General features: G+C 40.1%; 1 protein-coding gene across 4 annotated transcripts in view; it reads right to left on the bottom strand.

Annotated features, from left to right (window-relative positions):
• Nucleotides 1–18,654, bottom strand: part of SORCS1 (sortilin related VPS10 domain containing receptor 1) — a gene marked incomplete at both ends in the record, with an annotated part of 518,044 nt that overhangs the window by 31,754 nt on the left and 467,636 nt on the right. For all 4 annotated transcript variants that reach the window (XM_080911273.1, XM_080911272.1, XM_080911274.1 and 1 more), the window contains 3 exons: nt 4,271–4,394; nt 5,877–6,010; nt 12,250–12,436. In XM_080911273.1, the coding sequence (XP_080767399.1) occupies nt 4,271–4,394; nt 5,877–6,010; nt 12,250–12,436 (445 nt within the window). The remainder of the gene's footprint in view (nt 1–4,270; nt 4,395–5,876; nt 6,011–12,249; nt 12,437–18,654) is intronic.

The following is an 18,654-nucleotide window of genomic DNA, read 5'->3' as shown; positions in this document are numbered from 1 at the left end:
TCTACTTCTCCCACATCACAGCATGCCTGGCTCTTTCCCCTCAGACTCTCACTGGATAGTCTATTCTAACCCCACAACCAACTAGCAGAACACTAATCTACTAGTTGACTCCTTTATCATCAGATATGTTTTGTCTGCTTTATAATTACTGGAAATATAGATTTATATATATATATATATATATATATATATATATATATATTTCTACAATACATATCAACACACACACACATATATATTCATATATACATACATACATACAAACACACACACATATATATTCATATATACATAAATACATACAAACACACACACATATATAGATATGTATGTATATATATGTTAAAATTTGTGAGGATAGAGGCTCTGTGCTCTTGGCCAGAGAACGGTACTTATTAGCTGTAGGTTTTTAAAGGGCCATGTCTGTACCATGTAATTTGTAGTTGCTTATTCAATGTGTAAATAATTCCATTTTCATGCAGGTTTTGTTATTTGTGCATTTACTTATTTGACAACCAATTCTTGTTTCAAGCATGTCCTTGTGCTTCGCTGGTGGCTAAGTGACATCAATGAAACCAATTATACATTCAGGAGGCATGAAAGCCTGTACTTGTGCATTTCTTAACAATGCTATCAAGTCATCAAACACATGCTCTGAGGACTTTTAGATGAGAAACTATGTACTCACGACAGTGGCTTTGCTCCAGTGATATGTGTTGTGAGTCACTGACCAGCCATGGGAATGTCCCTAAGTCTTTTCTGGTGGAGAGCAATTAGAAGCATATAAATTAGCAGTGTGACAAATGCTCTCAAGGCAAAGGCTTCTGTCATTCTCACCTTCCCCTTACCTCTCCTGTCAAGGGGCAGTGACATCATATATAAGGGAGAACATCTAGCCTAGCAAGGGGACACAAATGGTATGGCTTTCTCATTATCAACTAATGTGTGAACCTGCACAACGTGAAGATAGAATGTTCTAGAAATGACCTTCCTAAGGATTCAAATATATGTAGTAGGGTTGGGTGAAAAATGTCAAATAAATGGCCTTTCTGTGTTTCAGTTCTTAAAGGAGATGGAATTCGACGCATGTGCCATATTGTCAAGGCAGACCTGAGCCTGGAGCATGTGGAGAGAAATCAGACAAGCCAGCTGTCCTTCCTGTCAGTCTGCTTGGTGCCTTGGGTAAACTAGCCTTCCTCCATCACCCCTAAAAGTTTGCTTCCTGCCGTCCGGCAAGATGGCATTTGTGTCCTCTTTAATTTCTGTCTGTTTTACTAAGTTCTGTGAGGGCATGTTCTGGGTACAGCCGTAAGGATCTCTTTTCAGAGAGTACTCTAGAGAAAACTTGCAGCTGTTGATTAGAACTCCAACCCTTAAAGTGGTAAATCCCAGACAACTTAAAAATGTGATTGCCAAGGACCACGGGGCAGATATTATTTTGATAGGAATAACCAAGAAAAGCCCAACTGTCTGTCTTCTTCCTGCTTCTGTGGGAAGATGGAGCCTAACTTCCCTAGGGGCAGGAGTTGCTTCAAGTATTTGAATGAAACTCATAATCCCAGACATCTCTGTGGCTTTCCAACAGTCTATTGCCAGGTACCTAGAGGATTCAATAGCCACTCTTTCTTTCTTATCAGTTGAGTTCATAGCTTCCAAGCTAACTCTGGCTGGTATAATTTTTATTTAGTAAGTGACAATTCATTCAACATTTCAGGGCAGATGCCACCATCACGTGATAGAATACTTGCTTCATAGGTATGACTCTCCAGATTCAATCCCAGAAATGCTCAAGCAAACAAACAAAACATTTCAAGCCATGTGTGGGACTCTCCGGATAATCCATCTGATTGAAAATGAATGCATGGAGAAGAGTTATGGCAGGCCATCTGTTCTATTAACACTTTTAATGAACAGATGATCACCCATTGTATGTAGGGTGACCATGTTTAGAAGATGCCAAGCATAATGAAGAGAAAGTTGGTGTGGAAATGACCCTTCGAGACACAGAATCCTTAGGCTTTGCTTGTTCATTATACTTACACCATATTTTGTCATTTGTAAAGCCGTGATAATTATAGTTTTTTCCCGCTCTCTCTCAGCTTTTTTTTTTTTTTTTTTTTTTTTTTTTTGCAGGATTTAATAAGGCAGTCCATATATCTTAAGTGCTTGGGACAACTGCTGGTGATTAAAATGGGCTTCATTAATGTTAGTTCATGTCACTGTCACCGTGGTTATTCATGGGACTGTCACAAAGTAGCAGAATGATTTTAAAGCCAGTCATTTCCCATATCTGTCCACAGTTCCCTAGCAGTAAGTGATGCTTTGGAGAAGAACAACACCGAGACCTTCTAGATTTATGATACGCTCAGTGATACATAGAAGAAGGCCATCTTCTTGTATCTATGTATCTATGTATCTATGACGAAAGGGACAGCTGTTCACGGCTCAGTACGTACTATTGTAACTTGTGGCATTCATGATGGAGAGGCATCCATCTAGAAGAACTAATCTATGGGAACGATATGAGCCTAGTTATCTGGGGTATTGTGGTTTGGATGTGGACCGTCCCACAGTTATTTATGGTGCTCATCACTTGGTCTTCAACAGGTGGTGCTGTTTGTCGAGGCCATGAAGGAGGAATCTTATTGAAGGAAATATGCTATTTCCTGTGGTTTGGGGGGTGTCCATAGTCTGGCCTTACTTCCTGTGCGCTATGCTCTGCTTTTAAATGTGGGTGTGAGCTTATGAGGCTGCTTCCCCACCTGGTGCCATATCTCACCTGCCAGAGACTCTGTCACTGAAAATGTGAACCAAAATAAACCTGTTTTCGCAAGAAACAAAAACAAACAAACCAAAAAAAAGTAATACGGAGGGACCTATCAGACCAGTGGCCCAGGGCCAAGTGAAGGTGGCTTTGAAGCTTTTAATCACTGGGTACAGTGAGAACGTGCAGTTTCCTTATGCTAGGGTCTTAGTGGAGATTAAACACAATGCCGGCGTGCAGAAACGAGCTGGGTAAAGGAGTTGAATCAATGGCTGTCTCCGCTAGGCATGTTATGATGTAGCCTTCTGGCTGGGATCTTTCACATGCAGGTTGACTTCTTGTTTTGTGAGCTGAGCAAACCTCTTCTGGCTGGAGGGAGAGGCGCAACTCATAGACGTAACACTGTTTCTAGAAGAATAGCCTTAGGTTTTTTTGTCTTCAGACATGTTCAAAGTTGCTCGAAAATTGTTCTTTGGTTTTGGAGGTCAAGTTGCCCCAACAAAGAATTGATAAAAGTGCTGAATGTCCCAATGGACAATCTAGACGTATAATATATTATTAGAATCAATTGATTCTAGAATTGGGTTAAACTGATATTTAAAAAAAAATTCAAATTTTTTTCCTTTCTCACCAGTACAACATTCTTCTTCTGTAGCACATGCATTTGGCATCTTGTTTTAAAATCTTACTTGTTTTAAATTTTAATTTCACATAATGGATATGTACCACATCCATATTAATAATAAACATTTCTGTATTTACCATCTGTTGGTAATACTTAGTTCATAGCCAACTGCTTAGCTTTTGGTATAGAAAAAACTATCACCAAAGTGGGATCAATCTATAAAGATATTTGTATATCTCCTTTTCAAGTAATAATCCTACCTTTCCATTTCAGTAACTTTTTATCTCATCTAATACCTGAAATATATTCTATTTCCCCAGGCATCATAAAACTGTATTGTGTGTCTATTTCTCTACCTGACCTGTGCCCACTCCTGGCCTCTGGTGACAGTGAAATCTCTATTGCTTTTAGTTTAGCAGAGGATTTGCTATTGTTAATGGTGCAGAACATCTTTCTTTTCTTGTTTTAAGTACAGATATGTGAAAGAAGTTTTAAAAGTATTTGGATAATGGAAAGGTTTTCTTACAATGAAATTTAAAAGCAAAGTCCCTCTGAATTAGCTGTTTTTCTCTAATAAATGGCTTTAACTACCAGAAAAAAAAATCCCAACTATAAAGAGTTAGCCTTACTCATGATGAAGCCCAGTTCAGTCTACCCAAGGTGACTGAGCTAAGAGTCTCCCTCCATGCACCAGAAACATCCAGTGTACCATGACCACTGCTTGCCTGGTGAATTGCATTTTCTGAAGAAAAGTCTTAGACCATTATAGCTCTTTTTTCAGATTCTGCCATGTTTAATCCTAGAACCTCATTAGCATCACAGGGACAATGACATTATTTGAGAATGAAGACGGAAGTGCATCAGCAATGACGGGCACTCACCATACACCGCAATGGTCTTTGTGTCTTGCAGTATGGCATTTCCAGCCGAGACCTGTACTGTGATCGTGTTCATTCCTTCAGAAGTAAACTTGAACGATATGCTTCCCTCCAATGTGATCAGGGGCTAAAAGAAACAAAGACATCGATAGAAGGGAAAGTCAGGATTATTGGTGAAGGAGCCCTTGTCTCTGGGTATCACCTCATTTCCCATGAACTGAACTCAGGCAGGCTCATCCTGGTCTGCTACTGTATATGGTGTCACTGATTCCCCAGCACCAGCAGTCCAACTGAAGGCCATTGCAGAAATAAACTTAAGTAATTCTGCATCTTTTCAGAAAATTAACTCCAGTCTTCTGGTATCATCCCGAGTCTGGACTGGGGAAATCAATATGTCTGATAGGTTTTGCCATTATTATATTTTTTTCTGAGCATATAGTTATAGATTAGATATAGAGTAGATATAGATATATATTAGTTATAGATATAGATTAGATATAGATTAGCTGTAGATATAGAATAGATATACACATAGATTAGATTAGGTATAGCTTGTAGATTAGATACAGATCAGATTAGGTGTAAATTATAGATTAGATATGCATATATATTAGACTAGATATAGATTAGATATAGATTAAATTAGATATAGATATAGATAGTTTTTAGGTATAAGTATAAGCATAGGTTTACTCACACCATTTCCTACCCAGCAGAAGTTTTAATCAATGAATCCTATGGATAAATGGAGACTAGAAGCCTCAAATTCATCAACATACACTGAGGATTTCTAAGCTTTCTGAAATTCATCTATAGGATAAACTATTTCTAGAGACTTATGCTGGAATACAGTAGGCCCAGATGCAGAACTGGACAGCGGTGAGGCAGAAGAGACCTATGTGTTATATAGCACTCTTAGCGCCACTGCCAACAGTTTCATGCAAGTCACTGCTCTGAAAGCAAACTCTAATTGGATTGTGCTTTGAAGACTCTAAGGGAACAAAACTGTGTTGGAGAAGTCGTGCTTATAATGCAATCAGACACTCATATCCTCGAAGGAAAAGGTAGCCTACTGACCTCCCTTGGCTCATTCCTCTCAAATGTGTCTCTTCTGTCCTTCTTAATTAGTTTTCAAATCAAGATTCGCACTGCATGGTAGAGAAAGCACTAACCCCATGTTGAAGAGGGTATATCAGCAGGCTGTTGAAAATTGGCCTTACTTCCTAAGCCAATGAACTTAAATTCTTTTCTAGTGACAATTTTTAGATAAATAATACTCTTATCCTGATCTCGAGGAAAGAAAGTCCAGGTAGTGAGATCCGGCTGGAGAATTTCCACTATAACCTTTGAGTAACATCTCCAGTGCCTCGGCTGAGGGTAAACAGTGAAAGCTAATCTAGAAAACATAAGTGGAAAAGAAGCTACAGATATAGGAGAGGGGGCTAGGGAAGATAGACTGAGGTTTAAAAAAAAAAGGATGAGGTTACTGAGCTGAGATGGCTTGCTGTCTTGGATGCTCGGGCTAGACTCAGCCTCAGGTGACAAGCCATCTCATTTTGTTGTCTTCCTACCAGCAAGCACCATGTGATCATGTGAACGGCCAGCTCACCTCAGTGTTGTTCCCATACCACCACACGTAGGTGAGAGTGCCCACTTGGCTGGGCCAAAGCACAGCCGTTGCGTTGACTTCCTTGTTCTTTGTTGTGACAAAAGGAAGGGACAGGTGCACATGCTCCAGGGGACCTGAGACAAGAGAGAAAGAGGGTTGCAGGATATTTGATCACACTGTACACTCGGAGACTGTGAACTGGAAAATCCTTGTTATGGTGCAGCTCAGCCCTAGCCCGTGACTTTACCCCAAGTGAATTCTGTAAACAAGAGCTAAGTTAAATCAACTATATATTAAGAGGCAGAGCAAGCAGCCAGTTGACAGGGAGTGGACATAGAAACTATAAAGGACGGATATTGAATTGAAGGCTATTTAAGACAGCATAGAGAAGGAAAAGGAGGAGGAGGAAGAGGAGGCAAAGGAACATTTTCATTCTGGGCTTCAGTAGAGTAGGAAGGTCAGCTGGGTGCTTTCTTTCTCTGACTGTCTGAGCTAGCAGCTTTCACCACAGCATCTACCTCCTGAGTCTTCATTTGGTAAATAGAATGTTTTGGATTTTGTTTTTAAAAGAACAAAAGAGTGGCAGTAGAGAGGGGGAGGGCTTCTGCAGCTGCACCTTGTCTGTTCTGAGAGGACACACAGTCAGCCTGGAAACCCCCAAACACTGCAGCCACATTCTCCGAGGGAAGTGCTGGCTGCTGTTCCTACTCAGAGAAAACTACACATTATAAACAACTATATATTACAACTCAATTTACTGATCTATCAACTGGGTCAAAGTCATGCATGCAGAAAAGGTCAACACTAAGTAATTTATGATATCCAAACACCAACAGTTAAAAGATAAGATTCTTCAACCATAGTTTTCCCTAGTGTGCTATGCCTTTGTCTTCCCAGGGCTTTCTGTAAAATTTTCTGTAGACCCTTCTCAGAAAGATTCACCTGGTTGAAGATAAATGAATGGGAAGACAAGAGACTGGTGAGCCAGGTCAATGACAAAAGCCTAGTGAACCCACATATAGGTGGAAAGAGAGAGGAGCCCACAAAGTTGTGATCCTTTGATTGTTACACATGTGCTATGACATTCCATACTCACTTTGCAATCACACACACACACACACACACACACACACACACACACACACACACACTCACACACACTCAGAGAGAAAGAGAGAGAGAGAGAGAGAGAGAGAGAGAGACAGACAGACAGACAGACAGACAGAGAATAAATCAATTCTCAAAGATGAGAACTAGGCATCTATTCTAGATCATCCCAAAGGTATCTCATAGTTGAACATTCAGATTGTATTTTCCTGAGTCAGAACCTCAGAATAAAGAAAAGTTCTGTGTGGCACTGTGGCAACCAACAATGAAGTGGGAGTGGTACCGAACCCTGAACCATGATCAAGCTCAATAGTTCTGAGTGCTGCCAGGCACTGGGCAAGATCAGAACACCCGACACATGGCGCAGCTTAGGTAGAAAGGAGGCAGCAGACATACCAAGCACAGGTGGGAGAGACAGAGCTGCTGTCGATGGGATGCTCAAGGTGAGCTTCTCAGAAATGGCATCAGACAGTAATGAATAAATGATTCTACTAAGAATCTGGAGCATTCCAGGGTGAGAACAGAGGCAGTGAACACGCCCCAAGAAGGCCAGCCTGCCCTGCTGACAGGAGACCAGAAGGCTGAAGAGATGGTGGACAGGAAGGAATATAGCCAAGGACATCCAAGATATGCTCATGATCCAGTGCATGCTGGGCTAGTAGGCTCTGAAGTAGATGCATGTGTGCTTTGGAACTTTATCTTAGCACATGGCATGTGCATGTGTGTACCTAGAAAGAGGTATGAAATTCATAGCTCAATTCTCTATGGCCTCTGTATTCATTTACTTTATATTGATGTAACCACCAGTATCCTGTTGCCCATATCCTGAAACTTTAAGACTGTATCATGGACAGGAAGTGAAATTTCTTGCTCTGATTATCACACCAGCTCTGTGCTGAACAAGCAGGAGGATTCAGCTCCACCACACACAGATGCTTGTGATACACAAAATGGACAGCAGGTGGCGCTACATCATTTCATATCATTGAGAGAACTTGAGAATTTCTTCAAGAATTTGAGTTTCTTCTCTTTTGATTAGACTTTCTAGAATGCGGAAAACAGCTGAAGTCTGTGTATGTGTGTGTGTTTATTGACTTCTGTTGCCTACCTTTTAGATTTATGTTCTAGAGACATGTAGTCTAGTAAAGTCGTGCAAATTTATTACATTGCTATTTGTTTAAAAGCTAATTTTAAAAGTCCACTAGAAGTAAATACTATTCAAATATACGAAAAACATCTACAAGCAGGACTCTTTAGACCTCAGTATGTTGGAAAGATATTATAAGTATGATGTCATGTTTCCATATGTGATATCTCAATAACTCTGAGATAGAAGCCAAAGCATTATATTTACATCATTCAACTCTAGGGTAGCTGATTCAGTAAACAATACTTATATAACTCCGATCTGCAGTTTCCATACCAACACAGCCACCATGTCCATAGCTGAAACATGGTGTGAATTATAAAGTCACCCAGGTCAGAGCATGGGGTCATAAAGGCACACTGTTCCAATGTGGAGAGTAAAAGAGATGAATTCATGGGGAATTAACCCCTCCCCCAAGTCTTTTTTTTTTTGTCATTTATATTTTATACTATAAATTTGAGGGCACTTTAGTGACTCTCATCCCCAAATGATGGCCAGGGTGTGGCAGTTTTCTGAGCCAAAATCCTCATGCCCTCTAAATTTTCTGCCCCATCCAGCTGAAGGCAAGGGAGTCTGTACCAAGTGTCTCATTGGTTTGCAAAATCGCAGAGCAGAGCAAATACCATCCCCAAGGAATTTGCAAGTGTCAGGCTTCAATAAATTACCCTGGCACCCTGCAAGAGATGCAAGCTCCCTCCTGGAACATCAGCTCCATTTGTTTCTGACGACCTTTGCAAATCCACATTGAGAACCCTTTGATTTGGAATCACATCACCTTTCTTTTCTGGTGAATGCAGGGAATGTGTATTCAAGCGAGCAATGGGATTCCTGGGGGGGGGGGGGGAGCCTTAGGAGAATGGGGAGGCAGGAAAAGCCTGACAGGTAAGAACGGAAGCTAATTCTCAGCTAGTTCATAGCTTACCAAATCCAAATGCATTTGCAATCTGTAGTGAGGGAGAAAAAAATCAAATCTGATGAAGTACCAGAATGTAATGTATTCTGCTTGATAGAATCATTGGGTACAAAATGTGCATCTCTTGACAGAGGAATGAATGTAGCCTTAGAGAAAAGTGACTCATGAAACCAGGAATCTGCTCAATCACTGTAATAAATATACTGATTGTCAACTTGACCTGATCCAGCATCATCCCAGGGTCAAAACTCACATGAGTTCCACCAAGTACCAGGTGTCCCTAGCAGCTTAAATAACAGGGTGAGTTCTCTCAAAAATTTTAATTGACAAGGGAGCTTCTTGCCTGGAATAACTGAGGTAGAAAGACCTGCCCTGAGTGTGGGCAACACCATTCCGTGAGGCCAGGTCCTGGACCACATAAAAAGAGAAAGAAGGGCTCAGCAGTTAAGAGCACCAAATGTTCTTCCAGAGGGTCTAAGTTCCATTCCCAGCAACCACATGGTGGCTCACAACCATGTAATGGGATCTGATGCCCTCTCCTAGTGAGTCTGAAGAGAGTTGAAGTGTACTCATATAAATAAAATAAATAAATCTGTTTAAAGAGAGGGGGAAGGGAGAGAGAGTAGGGTGGGGGAGGGAGAAAGCCAGGCACAAGCTTTCATGACAATCTGCTTCTAGACTCTGGATGTGATGTGACCTGTTGAGTCATATTCCTGCTGTCATATCTTCCTCAGAATGGTGGGCTGTACCTGTGTTCCATCCCCAATGCCAATCTGTCTGTTACCTGTGTATCCTGGACCTCGGCACACAAAACCAGTCATGAAACCCCAGGCATTTGACTCGAGTGTAAATTAATACCAAACTGCAAGTTTTCCAATGGTGGTTTTCTGTATCTGTTGTCTATCCTGGTGTATGTGAGTGAGATTGTGTGCACAGAACAGAACACAGTAGCTTGAGAACAGCCACTGAGAGGAGATGAATGCAGTGGGATTTTGCTACATTCAAGCTAACTCCATAAAACATATCCCGCTTCGAAATAATCAGCATAAAATAGATAATTCTCGTCTCCCAAGGCCATGCGTAGAAAGTGATATAGTATATCAGGAATGCTTACCCAACCATTCAACAAACATGAGTCTAAAAGATTAAAGTCAGAATGTAAGCATCCCATTGTAAAAAAAAAAAAAAAAAAAGAAAGAAAGAAAAGAAAAAAGAAAACCTTGTGTATGAACAAAAATCTTTTCATTTAAAACTGAAGGCTTTAGTAATTCTAAATTTCTTGGATAGAGGTGAGCTCCTCATTCCTCTCCAGGATTTTGTAAACCTAAGGTCCTGAGGAGAAGTGGTGAGCGCCATGGCTGAGAAGAACAAGCTAGTGAATGCAGAAGCATCTCCACGATATGTAAATGTTGAGTCCGAACACTAGATTGGAGATCCTAAGAAATGTGGACCGGAAGCTGTGACTGAACTTTAAAGCCACACCAACAAGAGATTGAAGTATAGAAAATGTCTTTGAAATCTGTAAGACATGGTTTGAAGTTGCCACACCCAGCCTTGCAGCACAGAACTCTTATCACCTGGTAAGGGGAAGTAATAGGCTGAATACACAGCCACTGTTCACAAATGTAGTTACTTTACAGGCAAATGGTTTTGTGACAGATAGCTTGTGATATGTTTTAGAAGAAGTTAAGACTGTTCCAAACATGCTGTCATTTGTCTTACTTATAAACACAGGAAGTAGAGGGTCCTGTGTCTTAGGCCCTCTGGGCAATAGGATAGATGGGAGCTTACTTACCATGTCAGGAAACTAAACATTCCCATGGTTCCAAGAACTATGTTGAAGAACAGGATTACTTGTAGGGGTTTGCCATGACAACCTCATCCCTGACTCTAACCCTAGGGATCAGGAGCAGAGACAGTTATACCTGACTCTAGAGCCTGGCTGCATGAGGGGATGAGTCTGAATTCAAACCATATGCTTTAGCTCTATGAACCATGGGAAAGAATGATTCCTAACCATGCGGGGTGGTTTTCAGAGGTAACACACAGGATGAGTATGGAGAGTGCAAAGCTTGGCTGGAATGCACGGAAGAGCTCAATAAAATGTAACCAGAAGGAGGAAGAATGGGTAAGCAGACAGGGGATATGCCTAACTTTGTTCAGACCCAGAGAAAATAATGTGCTCTTTAAAGCACAGCAAGATCTGTGTAAGAAACAGAGATGAATTATTAGCAGTCACACAACAGGCTGGCCATCCCTACACAACCATGCCTTACTCGCTGGGCTACTACATCTCTTCTATGAAAGATACTTTGTTTGGAACTTTCTACATTCAATCCATCCCTTATGCCCAGGTGCAGGGAAGAGGCTGGAGGTAATGCCCATACTTCATATTCTTGCCCTTGAACTGGGAATCTGAACAAGGCCACTTATACAAAACAGCACATTCTATTTCAAAATAAACACTTTTAGTAAAGTCCTAAGACTGTTAGGAAAAGTCTCACATCTACAAATCCTTATGCCACCTGCTTACTTCATGGGATTTAGAAGTTATTATTTTACCACGTATCTCACAAATTCAAATTATTCATTGAGAGGGCATTTAGAAGTCTTGGTCTTGATTTCTAATATAGGAATTCACATTACATTTATATTACATTATCTTTTACACCTTTTACACTATATCATCTTTTCCCTTAGACCATCATCTCTCAAATAACAAGTCACTTACTGACCAAAATGCAGGGCACACATCTTTTTTTTTTTTTTTTTTTTTTTTTAATGTAGAAAAAGACTAAGAGGTAAGGTATCCCTAATGGTATGGTGGGGAACTTCTTTACCTGTAATGATTGAGTTGACATCTGTATTGATTGCAAATTGAAATTATTCCTGCCTTAAAAACAGAACAAGAAAGATGGAAATACAGGTTTTAAGCAAATGCTCTGAGCACCCATCAAAGGCAGATTGTGTTTCTTTGATGGTATTGGAAGAGGCAGAGGAGGTGAACTAAGAACAATTTAGCTCTATCTAAGCTCTAAGATATTGTCTATCACACTTCTTGGTTTTCTTCCCCTCCCCCTCTTACTTTCAATTTTCCTCCTTGAAGACATCTACTACACACCCTCTGTTTAGAACAGTCTACATTGGACTTTTTAAAGGGCACAATATTCAAGAGATGTCATAAGTCAACAACAGTAATAACATACAAGTTACATGTAAGTACAGGACGGCGCTGTCAGACCCCAGACTGTTGTCCACCTGCACGGTCACTCTGAAAATGCCCACATTCTGATATACATGCTTGATTCCATCCTCCATAGAGCTGAGGTTGACATAAGACACTGCAATGCCATCTCCAAAGTCCACTTGGATGAGTGTCCGCTGTACATCACCCTGCAAGAAAGACCAGTGTTAGATGGAAGAGAGTCGGTGATGATCTTTACTCGACTTGGGGACTGAGGCTGTCTCACCTTCCTCCTGTAGCTGAGAGCATCTCTCTGCTGTCTTATCCCTGTAACAATTGAGGTCTTGGCTAATAATTCTATCTAAAGCAAATGGACACCAAATAAAATTTCAAGGCTTCTGATACTACTCGTTTGAGTTACCAATTTCAGTGTGATATTGAGTTAGTCTGAAGGCTCTCTTAATGGCCTGATCTGGCACAGTTAAGGTCAGTGTACATATCTTCAGGAGCCTCAAATAATTTCATTCCTAGTTCCCTAACCATGTTGAGAAAGATGGAAAATATCTTGTCTGATACCTGATATGAGAATTAGAGCAATTTATGATAATGACCAATAACTCTCTTTTGTTCATTTTTTTCTCATTAGCACATAGATTTTTTTTTTTTTAATCTCACAATGTTACTTGATCAAAGCAAGAATATCAGCATGGAGAAAATAGTACACAATCTTCATAAATGAACATGGAGTCTAGAAAAACTTCATTATTTACTGAAAGTTAACTCAGCCAGGAAACTACACTTCTGGGATCTAAACCATTGTCTTTGGATTTCCCATTTATTATTCTCATATAGGAAATTTAGCACTATGGCCACAGAATAAAGGCCTCACTCAGCCTTGAATCCCAGTGACCACTAACAAGTCATATAACTTATATAAATCATCTCTTTTGCTCTAGCTCAGTAACCGAAACTATGAAATGGGCATGACAGCCATTTTCCATTGTAACTCAATATGTCGGTAATCAGAAAAGCCACATGTGTACTAGTTAATACAATGCCCTGAAAATAAGTAAAGGTAAAAGAAATATTAAAACGAGGCGGTAAAAGACATAGAATAGTTCTTTAAATTTTAGTTTAGATATTCTATCATTCCAAATTTCTCATATGTAGGCACGGGATGAAACCTGTACTTACAAATCCTTTTAAAAAGAAAGGGATTTAGTAATGATGTTTTATACATTCAAGGAAGAATGTTGCTTAGATTCAAGTGGCAAAATAAGACTTACTCCTTTACCATCTTGTTTTGACAGCGTCCCACATTTTCAGGCAAACAACAAAACAAAGCCTTTAAACCAGAAATGTGTGTTCAATTAAATGAGGTTTAAGTAGTATCATATCTTTTGAAAAAGGCCAACTTTAAAATGCTGACATTTAGGGGATTAACACACAGAAAAAGGCACAATGTTCAAACCCTATGAGTGTATGTGACCTACAAATTCGATCTGTGCCCAGAAGCATAGTGTAGCATGCATGGTGTGGCTTACAAGGCAGCCAGTGCTACAAAAGGGCCAAGTGGAACTTTCAGCAAAATCACAGACCAAAATCTCTCCCTGGGTGAAAAACTATCCTACACCACTCAAGCCACTGCACAAATATCCACAGGCTCACACACTGCGGTTCTTTGAATTCCCTTATCTAATAAATACAAATGCCAGCAATCTTGCTAATGCATCTGTCCGTCCTGTGGACAACTCAAGTGCATTGACCAATCTTTCCCTTCTGTTTCTCGTACATTTCTACTTCCACATTTTCCCAGGTTTCACAGTCATTCAGAAGTCAACCACAGGACTGGGCAAGGGAAAGAAATTGAGATACTAAAACAAATGTCTGAGGTAAATGGTAGAGGTGGGTAAAGCTGTTTGTGACTTAAGATAGGCCATAGGATCTTCACTGTAGACAGAAGGATGCATATAAGACAGGATCACAGAGTAAGCATTGTGCAAGTCTGCATCATGAAGGACAAACTTTATAAGACAACACCAGGGAGACTCAGTTTTCACCTACTCAGCTTTATGCTCTACTAAGAAGGAGAAGTCACCCACCCAGCCACAAAGATGTCAGCTGCCACTCTTTAATTTTTTTATTTTGGCCTTTCTGTCTGGCATTACTTACTTCATTTATCTTCATTTGGATATTATCACTTACATAAAGCTTCTCCTAAGGGAGAGATATGACTCATGGGTAAAGTGCTTTTCATGCAAGAATAAGAACATGAGTTTTTTTTTTTTCCCTAGCATGTAAAAGCCAGGCACAGCGACATATGACATAAAACTTAGCACTGGGGTTTGGAAGACAAGGGGAGCTCAGTAGTTGTTTGGTCAACTATGGGTCCAATGAGAGACCAGAGAGTTAAAATTAAGGCAGAAAGCAATACCGGAGGTATTTTATGTATGTAGGTAAATAATACACACATATACATGTACACACAGACATTTGCATTTATACACACAAGAACAAACAATTTACACACATATACATATATAAATACACATATAAGCACACATTCACATACAAACACATTCTCACAAATATACACACACAGTCACACATGCACATGCAAATAGATACATTCACATATTTACATATACACACATCCAGACATACAAACACCTTTCACCCCTATACCCACAAACTCATAGACATGCACACACATATAAACATACATACAAACAAACACATAAAAGCACATATTCATGCACAATCAAACATGCACATACATGCTATATAAAAATGTACATTCACACACATTCAAACACACACATACACATTAAACACTCACATATACACACACATACACAAACACACATACACTTCCATTCTAACATATACACATGCAAACACATGTAGACACATTTAAATACACATATATACACTTACAAACATACCCATATATACATTGACACATACAAACACATTTACACATTCAAACATGTACAAATACACAACCACACAAGTACACAGAAACACACATATACATTCAAACACACGCACACCTTCCTTTCCACGTTCTGTTTGCCTAGCTGTCATGATTGCTTTTTTACTTAATAGCATTCTTAATTCTGTGCTTACAATAATGTTCTCCCTGAGTGTGAAAGACTTCACTCAATATTCACACTAGTTTATTCGTAATAAGGCAGCATTCCAGAGTGAGTTCTGAGAACTCTAAAGGCAATGGGATGCCATCTTCCGATGAGAAAGGAAGTTCCCAGGTCCCTGGAGGCAGCTACAGGCCTTTGTGCCTGAATTCTGAAGGACAAGATAACAATGGGAAAGTGCTGTATCCTACTATTAAGGATAACGGATAACATCACTGCAGTTACAGCTTTGTCTACTCAGTGAAATGGAGTAGCCCAGACGTCAGCCTCAGGAGCTCCTAACAGAGTGGCTAACAGCACCATGATCACCAATCACTTTGGGACTCATCTGCCATTATCCTTCCATTCTCCTAGACTCTAGAATCTACACAAGGCAGAAATGTCAATGATAGGCTAAGTCTTAGATAATCTCTTGCCCGAACAAGCTGGCACATTCATTCATTCATTCTTTTATTCGTTCATCCCAATACAAATATTAGAAAGTATCTCAGGTAAGATTGTAAACTGGAAAATGCAGGTCAGCAAACAGCTGTAATGGCATTGCAAATGTAGTGACAGTTTATGAGACTTTATGGACCACTATTGAGAAAGATGCGCATTGAATAAGACACGAAACTTAAAATACTAATGTAGGAGTAATTGTAAGGACAGATGGCTACATGGTGTCCAAAGCTTGTTCCAGAGGAAGAGATAGAAAGTTACTCTGATTGGGAAAGTCTAGGAAAGAGTCCCAAAGCAAGAGAGCTAAGGCCTGAAAAAAGAAAGCAAAGCAGAGTAGTAAGGAGGTGGAGGTTCTGAAACTCGGGTGATGAGAACACGGGGAAACATGTTCAAGGCCCATGTGCAGAAGTAGACAGTAAAATCAATGATGAAAGGAGAACAAGAAGAAAGGTGATAAGAATATGCTATACAATAGTTAGAGGAGAGAAAAAGCCCATTTAGGTCTTCTGGGCCAAGTTGCTGACTCCATCTTTCCTCTAAGAACAACGGCAAGATTCTTTAAGCACCATGTTTGAAGCAAGAGTGTTGGGGACATGGCATAGTGATAGTTTTCATTCAGGAAAATCATTCTATATTACCATTGGAGGATGAACCCTAGAGTATCCTACTATGCTGGGAAATCAAAGGGATATTTTAGATTAGGTGATGGTGGGGAGAAAAAGCTACCATCAGCTGAGTGTGTGCCTCTTAAAACTAACTCTGAGAGTCCCTGGTCTTGGGATCAGCCATCTGAAAGTATCACGGATATTAGTTTTTCACCTAACGCAGATACCCAACTACTCTCCAAGACACATGTGCCCCATGGTCCCTCAGAGGTCAATCAGTCTTGCTACAGTTCAAGATAATCCATGGTGAAGTTGGGGGACTACCAAATGTGAAAGTGTGAATGCTAAGATAAAACGGCATAGAAGTAAATTCAGTTTTAGGGGAGTGGAACTCGGTCCCCAGGTTCTGTGAAGAACATAGTCAGAATGAGCAACTGCTTGTCTGGCTATGGTAGCTCACACCTGCCTACAACTTCAGCACCTGGAAGCATGCAGCTCACAGATTACCATGATTCTGAGGTCATCCTGGGTGTGTGGTGAGCTTTAGGCCAGTCTGGAATATGCAATGGATTTCGTCTCAAAAATTAAAAAGTAAGTACCCCCAGTTCTAGGAAAATTAGGTGTTTGGGGATACTGGGGTAATTTGTGTATCTTCTAAGGGCTCCTCTGTTTAATTAATGTCTATATCAAGAATATCTGACATATTGTCTATAGGTAATTCTTTTGTGTTCAGTGCAATTTGAATAGTATACATTTTTATGTGCTTGTATCTTTAAATATGTGACTCTTTTGAGGGTTTATTTTTAATATGAGTATTGAATCTGTAATGCACCCTCCTCTTCCAGTCTTTTAATGTCCTCTTTTTCTCTCAAACTCAAGACCTGTTCATCTTTAATTTTGTATGCGTATGTTATACAGGCATATATATACAAGATACTGATACCACTGTCCATATGCACATGTGTATGTGGTTGACCACTTAGGATTGGACAGTCAGTGCTGCAGGCTTTTTTCTGGAAGAAACCAATTCTCCCTCTCTCAGCAGCCACTGAGAAGCTGAAGCCCTTCATCTAGGGACAGGACCTTGTGGAGTTTCTTCCCTGTATGTTAGCATGTCAATGAGTGATATCATTAGTGCTGGTCTTACTCAGGAAACCACAGCATTGAAAATCATACATTGATCATATTTGCTTATATCATCTCATTTGACTGTTATGACTTCTCGGATAGAGAAAAAGAAGATCTTATTTTTATTCTACACAATGGGTAGAAACTGAGGCCTGTAGAAGTTCAATAGACATTTAATGCCATGTGGCTAGTTAGAGAATATAAGAACTTTTAGTGTTACCTGTGGCTTAACTTGTCTATTTAGCTCAATCTTCTGATAGACTGAGAGAAAGGTAGTGCCAAAGATAAAACATCACTTTCTTGTCTTCTTTCATTTCATTCCCAGCTCTGACCATACTTTTTCCTCCGTGAGCATACTTATTTAAGTGAAGACAGTTTGGAGTGAAACCAGAATCCATACTTCCTGTCTGTTCTCTGGTGAAGTAGGCATAAGAAAAGTAGAGACTACAATTGACAAGGAGTGTCCCTAATCAGCATCCAGAGAAATCTTGTGTGTCATTGAGTTACTTCAACTCAACAAGTCAGAAAGCTGTCCCTTCTGTAAGTGGAACTGGACCAAGACCATGAGACATCTGGGCTCTCACATCAATTCCTCGCCCCTATTTCCCTTTGGTGATCTGTATATATGTGCACAGTCACAAAATTGATAGAAAAGATAGAGATAAAATAGAGAAAGATGCAACAGTCACACAGGAGCCACATGGGGACACTGAACAGGTTTCACTGACTCCTGTAATAGAAAAACAAATTCATCAAGTGACCACAATAAAGCTAAGATTAACCTGAGCAGACGGCAGGCACGTGAACCTCTCAGTTCCTGTAAGAGGTTCACAGAAGAATGGGAAACAGCTGTTTCAGTAGGTCAGCACACAGCCCTGACCTGAAGCAAAGCAGAGAGACACTCCTGAAATCAGAGAGACTCCGGGCAAACACCAATATGGTCTGTTTTACAAGTTTGGTCCACAGAGAGGTTGGCTTGGGATTTGCCTCAGACTGCAACCATGTGTTGCAGGAGCTTTTAGATTTTTAGACAAAAATGCAATGTAGAGAAATAACTTATGTAAGCGAGTGGTGTTCAGAATTAGAGAAAATAACATA

This window comes from Micromys minutus, assembly GCF_963924665.1.
Source record: "Micromys minutus genome assembly, chromosome: 2".
NCBI lineage: Eukaryota > Metazoa > Chordata > Mammalia > Rodentia > Muridae > Micromys > Micromys minutus.
The sequence above is the reverse complement of the archived record's forward strand: the minus strand, read 5'-3'. Positions and strand labels throughout refer to the sequence as shown.